We start from the raw sequence: 11,714 nt of genomic DNA, 5'->3' as shown, positions 1-11,714 counted from the left end.
CTTACTATGAAGGCGTGATTCATTTCTTACTGTTTATAAGATCAACTAAAATATTTTTTTCCAGATTACTACTATAAATTATATTTCAGAAATGTAAAAAAGTAAAATCTACCTTTAACAGAATATATTAAACGTTTCAAATTAGAGTAAGAGCATATCTTCCTCTATACAGAAAGTTTCAGATCGAGTTAAATGACATGACCTTCAAACAAAAACGTAAACAAATATCCGCCATTAACGGTCGAAATCGACTATTGTTGCCACTGTGGTGTATAAAGTCACTGTAGTGGCATCCGAGATCGTAGACAGTGGCGTAGCTTGCATCAGTTGGCCCTGTATGAAAGTTACAAGAGAATCTTCATTTTGCGATGAAATAAAGACCAGAGTAATGAGCACCTTGGAAAAAAATTAATTCTTGAAGGAAATTTCCTGCCAAAAGGAAATCAGTCATGATGAAAGCACCATATAGCGATAAAAAAGAAATATTTCAACCTCAACAATATTTCTTTTTTTATCGTTTATCACGGTCTAGAAAATTTTGTCGAAAAGCTACGGTGCTTTTATCATGACTGACTTCCTTCGAATGAATATTACAATTATTGCAATTTTTTATGAATCAATTATTCAGGTTCAATGAGAAATATCTGTTTTGTTGCATTTATTGGCTAGGTATAAATTGCAGTTAGACCATTATTAACTGCTCGCTAACATACGTAGATAGAAAAACGTATATATATTTTTCTACAAGCATGCCTATTCAACCCTTTCCCGCACGTCCTAGAGTCACTTTACCGCACCCTAACATTATTGAGTAAATTAAATTCACTATATAGTCTAAGAGCCGGTGGGAGATCGACCTTCACCGATCTGATAACTCGATAAGACATATTTTCTATCAAATGAAATTTAAAAACAACTATGCCTATGATAACTTGCCTATCGAGAAGTGTTCATAGCTATTTTTAATTTAATTAATTTTAATCATTTTTTTTTCATCACCTTCACTCTTTTGATAACCGAATGAGTTTTTCTCGATTGATAGTTTTTAACACATAGAATATATGAAAAAATTTCTGTTCATGGCTACCTGGCAAGTAAATGTGAACAGGTGAGTCAATATAGGTAACTACACTGATCTGATAACCAATCGAAATTGTTGTCATTGGTAAGATATTTTAATTACAAAACAAATCATATAGGCTTGCCTGCAAAAAATCGTTCATAAAATATTATTGCCAGGCTAAAAAGTTTTAGAATTTTAGCCATTTGATAGGTCCGAGAGAGAAAGTAGAGCGTCCAAGGTCCGTGTGATGGAACAGGACACAACATAGTAGCTGCACGCTACTTGACCGTTGAGTGTATCCGAGTGCGCATGCTCGTGAACATGACAGCATTTATTTATGCTTGATAGTAATTTTGGGCTGATTCATTATTATATCTCTATTTCGCTATGAAATTATAAAGAATAAATAATTTAATATATTAATGAGAAAAAATCTTCTTCTTCTTCTTCTTCTTTATATATATAGGCATTTCTGCCTGTTTTTCTTTAATGCAATGTCGTCATAAGTCGTCGTTCCATCGTTTTCGCGGGCGTCCTACACTTCTTCGACCTCCCGGCGACTTATCTCGGGCTATCTTTACTATCCGCTGTTCCGTCATCCTGTTTATGTGTTGGTTCCATTCCCGTTTTCTGTTCTTCACCCAAGTGTTAACATTGTCAACCTCGCATATGCGTCTTATGCTTTCATTTGTTTCTCTATCCCACAATGTTTTTCCTGCAATTTTTCTCAGTGTTTTCATCTCGCTTGTTTCCAGACATCTTTGAGTTCTGCTTGTTTGTGGTCTCGTCTCGGCGGTGTAGGTCATAACTGGTCTAACAACAGATTTGTATATTCTAGATTTTGTCTCTGTTCTTATGAGCTTTTTCCTCCATATCGTGTCAATATCGACAAATAAAATTTAATACATTTATGTTGTTGAAAGCGTTTATTATAAGTACAAAGCATTCAAAATACAGTAACCCTGGCTCATCAGTTTTTGTTGATGAATTGATAATTAAATAAATAGACCAGAACGAAATGCCGAAAAGAACGCATACACAGGACGGGGTGCAATAAAAATTCTTCTTGTCGCAATATGCATAGGTAATTAGCATTAGCACACTTATTATACTAGGAAGTACCTATTTAGGTGCTCACCTCAAAAAATTTGTTTGTTAGCCTAGTTTAGCTATTTAAGTTCCGCATCGTACGCAACGCACGGATCGCATTAAAATAATCAAGCGTATCTTATATGAGTTCTCATACAAAGCATTCAAAAACTTTCGATATGATCCGTGCGTTGCGTACGATGCTGAACGATGCTGAACTGTGGACGCTTATCTTTAAGGTAAGCGGCCACAGTTCCGCATCGTACGCAACGCACGGATTTCATTTAAAAAATCAAGCGATGAATCCGGGCAGTACGATACGTATCAGTGGACGCACTTATATGAGTTCCTATACAAAGCATTCTAAAATACTTGCGATGCGATCCGTGCGTTGCGTACGATGCGGAACTGTGGACGCTTACCTTTATAGGGAATCAAAATCAACCCACCCCGTTTTATTACTCGCTCGCTGTGCTACTGTTTATTTAACATATCTACTGCTTCTTGTTTGTCAGGTCTACCGCTTTTCCTTTTTTTCAAGCTTGCAGTTCTGCGAGCAGCTATTATGTTGTGTGCTGTTCCATCACATGGACCTCGGATGTTTCACTTTCTCTCTCGCACCTATCAAATAGATAGAAACTTTGTAGCTTGGCAATAATATTATTTTATGAACGATTTTTTGCAGGCAATCCTATATGATTAGTTTTGTAATTAAAATATCCTACCTATGACATCAATTTCGATTCGTTATCAGATCTGTGAAGTTACCTATATTGACTCACCTGTTCACATCCACTTGCCAGGTAGCCATGAACAAAATGAAGTAGGCAAGCCTACCAAGGCATATTCTGGGTGAGGGTATTTGACGGTTATGGAATCCCAACTCTATGCTCGGCGAATCTAACCTATAACGTTAATCCAAACGGTTGGAAATCGGGATGAAACGGTCAAATATTCAGGAATCGGAAAAATCAGGGGGGCCCAACGTCCTCCTGGGACCCAAATGCCACCCTACGTAAACGGAAAGCTATATACAGCAGGAAATGGTTAGCTCACGGTTTTCAGCCAAGCACAAGTCTAGAGAGAATATTATTCCATAAAGGTGCAATGAAGCGGTAATAATTTCAAATATCACTTGCCTTAGAAATTCTTTTGTCTCGTAAGTACGGTTTTAACTTTTCACACACCTCACTCGTTCAACTCTCAACAACGATTGTCTCTTATTTTTTTTCACCTTCCAGGGCCGCGAAGAAATATCCCCTCTCTACTCGGAAAAACTCTCCCCCCTATGGGAAACTCACCAATCCATTGGATAAAGCAAAATGATACGGTTATTCAATTGGACCAGAAAAAGACAGAGGCAACAAATGAAAAGGAAAGTAGAAAAAGTTATGAGAACTTTTTCAGAGCAAACAAAAAATGATAGAACGGAAAGAATTATTAAAATAAATTATTTCTGAAAACATAAGAGATACGGTCTTTCCTACTAACATGGACTGACCGGTGGAAATTATCGGTAAGGCTCCTTTCAATCTAACACACAACTATTGTTATCGGTACACCCCCTATGACAGTATTTCGGTTTTCTTCAAAAATATTTCGGTTATCAGGCATTATTATGCAAGTATCGGTGGAAAAATTTAATTTTTTGTGGCGGAGCAAAATCTGGTTCGTCACAAAGTATATAATTATAAAAACAAGTGTGTCTTCCTTTACCAATTAATTAATGATGCCTGTGTAAAATTTCATCAAGATCGGTTGCGAGAAAAACGCGTTTAAAGTTTTGAGTAACAATAAATGGGACTTGGAGCGCACACCTTCCAAAGGCTGTATCTCCAAAACTATTATTCGGATCGACTTGAAAATTTAGGACAATATTCTTGAGATGTTGTAGGAAGTAATGAGCCAAAAAAAATTGAACCCACGAAACCCATGTAACCCCTTAAATTAGTTTTGATAGAAAATATGTTTCATCGAGTTATCAGATCGGTGCAGGTCGATCTTCCACGGTCTCCTGTACTAATAGACGAAAACGATGAGATGACCACTGTGACGAGGCAGATTTTTGCTGCGCCACAGAAGGAAATTTCTTCACCGATACTTTCATAATAGGACCTGACAATTGAAATATTTTGGAAGAAAACCGTTATATTATCATAGTGAGGATTTACCGATTGATATTATGTCATTGTGTTCCACCGACCAATCCCATATTTGTAGCGGAAACCGTATATGTCTTTTGTTTTCAGAATTCATATATTTTATAATTCTTTCCTTTTCCGAGTCGAGAAAGGTCTTTCAACCTGTTCTGGTTTCCCTTCTCTTCGGTTGTTTCTGTCTCTTTTCGAGCCGGCTGATTGACCGAACAATTTGAGTGGAGGAGATGAGTTACCCATAGTGGGGCAAATTTTCCGAGCAGAGGGGTACTTCTTCGACGCCCGGCGCTGAAGGTCGTGAGCGAGGGAGTTAATATCGAGCTGCCGAGAAAAGTTCGTAAGGTGTTATTGCCGTGAGTTGGAAATTACGTCAGGAAGTTTGAAAGTTTAAGGCAAGTCACTTGTAGCATTATTGTTCCCTACATGATGGCTATTTTCCGCTTTCTTTAGTCCGTTGGACTGGATGAGAATACTTACCTACCGTTTAAACTTGACCTAGTGATCGTAGGCTGTGTAGAGTGCCGGCCATCCGCGTTCGTTCTGCAATTGGACTGAGACCAGCCACTGTACCGATTTCCGCCGACAAAGGGAGTGACTGGCCAGAATTCATCGTACATCCTACTCCTCTGGAGTGACCGTACAAAACTTAACCGTATTTACCGTCTATTTCCACCGAACTCCTCTGGAGTGACCGTACAAAATTTAACCGAATTCACTGTCTATTTCAACCGTATTTTCCTGGAGAGACCGTATTTCATCAGCTGCCCCCACACCGACCAGGCCGCCGGTTGACATCAACATTTGTTATTTCTTGTACATTTCTGTATATAATTTAATCCAGTAGGAATAAAGGACTGAACGTTTATTTTATTGCCAGTTATTTTGCCAGTGAGAGACAGTTACCTAAATCAGTTAGAGCTAGATTTTCGTCAGAAGAGGTAGGTACTCTTTTTAAACGATTGGAAACCGTCACAAAACAGAGACCAAGAAGACGCTACCACCCTAGTTTCCACTGCTACCCTTCTCCACTAATCATTCAAGTCTACCCGGGCTCTCTAATTCTTTGGAGATTCTGTGAGATACGTGGGGTTCCACTGATTGCCCCACTGGCGCCCGAGCAAAGGTAAGAAGCGTCCAGGGTGAGAGAAAAAGCCCATCACACCACTTCCCGCACTGGTTAGGAAAATAACTATTTTAGTTGTTCATTATCAAAGTCAGATACCTCAAGTTGGGTGTAACTGCTGTTACCCATTATTATATATCATTGGCTTTTTGGCGGAAGAGCGTATCAGAGATTGTCTCTGGGCGTATCTATAATTTCATTTAAAATCAATCAATCCAAACCAAAGCATTCAATCGAAGATTGAAGCTGCACAATACATTATTTTTTATCCAACACACCATGTTTTGAGCCATAGTCCTATTCCAATATGCGAAGAGATATTTATTGATATATTTCACAAAATAATTCACTGAATGTTGCAGGTTGGATGAAATATTCAGATCTGAGGGACTCAATTCGGTTGAACTTCAAGGTTTGTTGTTTTCTCAAGAAGCCGAGTTTTTGCCATTGAATGTGGATAGGAGAAAAAAAATGTTTTAAGATAATCATTTTTTATTAATATTATTAACGAAATCCTTCAATTGTTCTGGTGTTCTATTTTTTAAAATGGGATATTTCTTGATCACTTCCACACATCGTGTTCTAGAGAAAAGAGTTTTTTCTTTCCGTTCAACATCAAAATTTTCGAAAACTATTTTTTTCTCTTCCGATGACGACCTGTTTCTCTTCACTGAAAAGAAGTATATAGTATAGTATATATAGTATATTGGCATATTTTCGTGTGAATCCTCAAAATTCACTCAAAGATGCCGACATTGATCTGGGATTATCTCAATCGAGTGTTTGGAGAATATTAAAAAAACATAAAATGCACCCATATAAATTCAATAGGGTACAGCATTTGAAGGAAACTGATTTCGTCAGGAGAACAGAGTTTTGCGAAGCTATGATGATTCGATTTCAAGAGAATGAAAACTTTTTGGACTGTATAATTTGGACAGATGAATCTAAATTCACAAAGAATGGTTCTTTCAATAGGCATAACAGTCATTATTGGGATGAAGAGAACAACCACCACTTCAGACAATGGAACTTTCAAGAGACCTGGAGTTTCAATTTTTTTTGCGCCATCAAAAATAATGCAATTCTCGATTTTCACATTTATGATGGGACTTTAGGACTTAGGAGATAGATATTCTGACATATTGACTCAAATAATTGAGCCGCTAGTACATAACCATAATGACTTATGGTATCAACAAGATGGCGCGCCTCCACACAATTCACTCAATGTGTCAAATATCCTCTACAGGCTATTTGAAGATCGATGGTTGGCGAACAATGGTCCACATCTTTGGCCACCACGTTCTCCCAATTTAACTCCTTTAGACTATTATGTTTGGGGTAGGTTCGCCATGGTTCTCCTAATAGTAACTTGAAGTCGGTTTCAAGAAGGGGTGAAAAATCTACAGCATGGTTCAAATAACAGTTCCTGAAAATTTCATCTTTTTGGCGTGAAGGGAAAAGAAATAGCTGAAAATTCAAGACGAAAAACAGTTTTTTGTGAATAACTCAGAAAATATCCACTTTAGGGCAAGGGTGTGATGCATACACTCACATTATTTTTTAACGTAGATTCAATATCTGCCATAAAAAAAATGGGGTTTCAATTTGAAAAAATTGATTTTTCACGATTTTGTCATCCCTAACTTTGAAAGCGATTTTTTCACCCCCTGTATCATGAATCGCGATTTCGATTTTTAAAGTGGATACATCAATCTTACATCTTGAAAAATCCCAAAAATGAAAATTTTCCATCCAAAAACCTCGAAGTTATTCTTGTTTCAGCGGAGCTCTATTTTCGATTTTTTTTTCGAATTTTCCCGCTCAGAGAGAATTTTCCAACCAAAACTGAAAAATGTTACATCAAAATAACTTGAAATTTTCTAAGGAATCTATTTCTGCAATAAAAAATGGTGTTTTAATTTGAAAAACGGAAGTTGACGTCATTTCCGGAAAAACCGGAGGTGCTCATGCCTTGAAAATATTTTAGATTTCATCAGCATCGTGAAATACTTATAAGTGCTGAATTTCATGAAAATACGTTCAGTAGTTTCCCGTATAAATATGGGTGAGGTTCCTCGTGAAAGACCCTGTATATCCAGGAAAAAAAGCTACGATTTGACGGTAGATTAATGAGCAGAAAATGATGGACACAGAATATGCAATATCCAGAGAATTTTTTCGTGAGGAATATAATATTCGCTGAATTCTTGTGTAATGCTACGATTGTATTGTATTGATGAATTTATACATGTACTATGTAAGTTATCTCTTGAAATTTAGGAATCGCTGGTGAAAACTGGTGCCACCATCTCAATCATTTCAAACAACTGACCTGACCTGAACCTCAACTAAAAATATGGATTAGAATAAAGGAAAGAAACATAAAAAAATTTCAATACCCTTAGACTTTATCACCATCTTAGAGGCACCTGTTATTTCGTCTCTTCTTATTTTTATTTGATTCGTGATATACCCCCTCAATTGTCCCGTTGAACGTTTAAGTATATCATTAGAAAGAAATTGGTTGCATTCTGCAACCGTGGACATCTCGCAGGTTTCTATATATCTGGCGAATCTTTTATCCACAATTTTTTTTTCTTCTTTGCTCTAAGATCCGGGTTGCACGTACGAGTGTACGAGTGTGTATGCTCGTATAGTGTGAGGGGTGAAGCACCAGCCCGGCGCGTCTCCAGATGGCGGATAGGAGGATGGCCTCTAACGATGATTTCATATGAGGAGGAGGCCAGCAGGGAAATAAAATCGGCTCGTTGTGCCTAAAACCTCAACTGGCACCCTTTTAAATACCTTGCCGCGGACCAACTTCTCCTGTCCCGGTTGTAGTGTCGTGGCCAAGGGATTGCACCAGGAATACGATGCCAGATGGGATCTCGAGCTAACCTCGGGACCATCCTGCTATACCAACGATTCTTGGCTGTCTGTGGTCAAGTCTCGCGGACCAATGGAGTGGGGGGGGTGTCTTGGCTTAAACACTTGGACCAAGAGGAAACAACCTCATCAAAAATTTTAAATCCAAGACGGGGAACCAGGTCGAAGGATGCGTGGCTAGATAGAAGACTAGTCCCAACTGGTTTCAACCTTGGAGCACCGGGGGAACTCCATTGTATTAACCCCTTATCTCTGCAATCGGGGCTCTGCAGAGGTGGACCGTTCTGACCCTAGCTTCTCGTGAGACCTATTATGGATGGAAAACGAAATGAAAAACAAAAAACCACTGGAAAAGAGGTAGAGAAACCCTCCACCTCCTCATCCGGGCACCTTGAAAAAGGGAAGGTCAAAAGACCAAACAAAAATCGGCTGCCATTTGAGTTGCCCAAGTTGGGAGAACCGGGTGGCAGAGATGATCCACTGAGGAGAAGACTCAGTGGTGCAGGGGTGCGAAGGTACCTGCGACACCTCCATCATGGCCTTGCACCTGAGCAGGCTAGGAAGCAAGCTCTTTCGCACCCAACCCCGAGGGTTACACCTACGGGTAAACAGAATAAAAGAGGTTCGGAGCTTATAACACCTCCGACGCGGCCTCTACCAAAGAGGCAGAAGACAGCTGTAGCCAAGACCGGGCAAGTCACTGGCTATGCAGCAGCTGTCAAAGCTGAGAAAACCTCCAGGGTTGGAATCATGCAAAAGGAATAACCTAAGGCTACCCTGGAGGCAGAGCAACTTTCCTCCCTGGAAGATATCCTGGTGGAGGAGATGTGCCAGAGCCAGGAAAGAGGGATCCACTTTACTGGCGTTCATTTCAGGAATGGAATGATGCTGGTCGATTGTGGATCCCAGGGATCTGCGGAATGGAGCATAAAATCAGTTCCGCAGCTGAAATCTTGGAAGGGACCCGAGTTGGGGGTGCTTAGGGGAGACGACATCCCGAAGCCCACCAACATTACGGTATTCTTTCCAAGAAGCCAAGAAATGGAGCCTGAGAAGATCCTCAGACTCGTGGAAGTTCAGAACTCCAACCTCAATATTGGGGCATGGAGAATTCTGAACTCCAGGAAGGAGGGAAAGGGAACAGTCCTCACGATTGGGATTGATCCCCAAACAGAAGAAACCCTGAAGGCAGGGGGATGTTGCCTAAACTTACGGTTTGGGCGCATCCCTGTCTCAGGGTTAAAGAGCAAGGATGTCCCTGTGGAGGGTTCGGAGGATGTGGAGATGCCCTCCACATCCCGGGAACCCGAGATGCAGGGAGAAGGGGCGGACTCAAGTCTTGGTCAAGCTGTTGGCTCTGCCGGGGCGAATGTAGCGGCGGAGATTCCCTCTGCCACCCTGGCGGCTGGGCGTAGGTGTCAGCTGTCCGTGAGTGCCTTCTCGGATTCCGAAAGGGAAGAACACCGTAAGGAATCGGAGGAGGAACAAGAGAAGATGGAGGAGGGGACATAAAGGGACGGGGTAACCAACGTTCCTCACACCAAAACAACCACTACATCTTCTCGAAAGTAGTGCAAGTGAACCTGCATCACGCGAAGGGTTCTTCAGCGGTGGTTGCAAGGTTATTTGCGAGGTTGCAATTAGGCATTGCTCTGATCCAGGAACCCTGGATCAACAAAGAAGGCCAAATCTCAGGATTGGCATGCAAAGACTCAAAACTGATTTATGACCAGAGGCAGGTATCTCCACGTGCCTGTGTGCTCATAAGAAGCAACATTAAGTATATTTGTGTTTCAGAATACATGTCTCGGGACCTGATTCCAATCATGGTACACCTCAACGTTGGGGGCATTGACCGGGACATTGTCATAGCATCTGCATACTTCGCTGGAGATTGGCCAATTACACCGCCAGAGGAAGTACAGCGGCTAGTACGATACTGCAACAGCAGGAAGTTGCCAATTATAATTGGATGTGATGCCAACGCACATAACACCATTTGGGGAAGCACGAACAACAACGCTAGAGGTGAGTGCTTGCTTGAATATCTCTTAGCTAACAATCTCGAGACATTAAATGTGGGGACTACACCAACTTTTGTCACCAGAGCGAGAGAAGAGGTCCTGGACGTGACAATTGTTAATGTCGCTGCCAGGAAAAATGTCACTTCCTGGGGAGTGATGAACGAACCTTCACTCTGTGATCATAGAATTATCGAGTTCAAGGTGGAGGGAGATATAACCTCGCCCCCCTTGATTCGGAATCCCGGAAAGACAGATTGGTTTCTTTACAGAAGCAATCTGAAGAATAATTTAGAACAAATCGGAATAGGGCGGGAAAAACACCGTCATTACGATTTTGAGCAACATGTAGAGCAGCTAAGTGAGGCAATGATGGAGGCATTTCACTCTAGCTGCCCATTGACCTAGGCTCGATCAAGTAAAGAAGCTCCTTGGTGGAATGACAACCTGTCAAACCTCCGAAAGGAAGTCCGTCAGCTCTTCAACAGAGCCAAACGAGACAGTAACTGGCAAGGATATACTGAGAAACTCACTCAGTACAACAAGGAGATCAGGAAGGCCAAAAGACTTAATTTTCAAGCCTTTTGTGAAAATATCACTTCCACTCCCACAGCAGCCAGACTTCAGAAGGTCATGGAAAAAGGGGGAACTAACCCCATTATGTCGCTTAAGAAGGAGAGAAGGAACGAGCCAGTCTTCTTCTCAAAACTCACTTCCCAGGTAGTGAACCAATAGATAATACTGAAACAGCAATGAAGTACACCAAGAACTCCCGCAAGGAGGACTGGGACATTGCTAAGAAAATATTCACAAGGCAACGACTTGAATGGGCCATAAGCACCTTTCAGCCGTATAAATCCCCAGGAGTAGATGGGGTGTTTCCGATACTCCTGCAGAAAGGAGTGGTGGAGATCCTCCCTCATCTACTAAATATCACAAGGAGCAGCTTGGCATTGGGTCAAATACCTAGAAGATGGAGAAGGGCAAGAGTTACCTTCATTCCAAAAGTAGGGAAAAAGGACGGGACTGACCCTCGATCCTTTAGACCCATTTGCTTAACACGTTGACTGTCCCCATTCTAATTTTTTTCTCACCTCCCACGTCCAACACATTTATCCCAAGATAAGGGTTGCTTTTGAGTGATAAACAATATATTCTATGAAAAAATTAATTCTGCAGCCATTTAAGGAACTGTTCATGTTCAAAATTTTCAAGTCCAATGGAAGGCTTGATGCTGATGTTTCTTGAATCATGTATGATTAATTATGATTGAGGTTATCAATACATATTTCTACAAGACGTTCAGCCCATATGAACCGACCACACTGCAGCGTTCATGAAAAGTAACCATATTTATCTTGAACGTCAAA

At 40.6% G+C, this 11,714-nt stretch overlaps 2 protein-coding genes across 2 annotated transcripts; one reads left to right on the top strand and one right to left on the bottom strand.

Moving 5' to 3' along the window:
• Positions 1-1,563: 1,563 nt before the first annotated feature.
• On the bottom strand, positions 1,564-1,869 carry LOC123311684. Its single transcript, XM_044895752.1, has one exon. The coding sequence runs from the start codon at positions 1,867-1,869 to the stop codon at positions 1,564-1,566; it is 306 nt and encodes a 101-aa protein (XP_044751687.1).
• Positions 1,870-10,149: 8,280 nt separating this feature from the next.
• Positions 10,150-11,079, top strand: LOC123311683. Its single transcript, XM_044895751.1, has 2 exons — positions 10,150-10,710; positions 10,753-11,079. Exons 1-2 carry the CDS (start codon positions 10,150-10,152, stop codon positions 11,077-11,079), a joined length of 888 nt encoding a protein of 295 aa, XP_044751686.1.
• Positions 11,080-11,714: the final 635 nt, after the last annotated feature.

The sequence above is a fragment of the Coccinella septempunctata genome, chromosome 4, assembly GCF_907165205.1.
Source record: "Coccinella septempunctata chromosome 4, icCocSept1.1, whole genome shotgun sequence".
Lineage (NCBI taxonomy): Eukaryota > Metazoa > Arthropoda > Insecta > Coleoptera > Coccinellidae > Coccinella > Coccinella septempunctata.
Note: the sequence above shows the minus strand (reverse complement) of the source record. Positions and strands in the feature narration are given on the sequence as shown.

Coding starts and splice junctions, on each gene's coding strand:
- LOC123311684 (XM_044895752.1), bottom strand. CDS start 1,869: ATGACCTACACCGCCGAGACGAGACCACAAACAAGCAGAACTCAAAGA.
- LOC123311683 (XM_044895751.1), top strand. CDS start 10,150: ATGGTACACCTCAACGTTGGGGGCATTGACCGGGACATTGTCATAGCA. Junction 10,711..10,752: donor ATGTAGAGCAGCTAAGTGAG/GCAATGATGGAG, acceptor CCATTGACCTAG/GCTCGATCAAGTAAAGAAGC.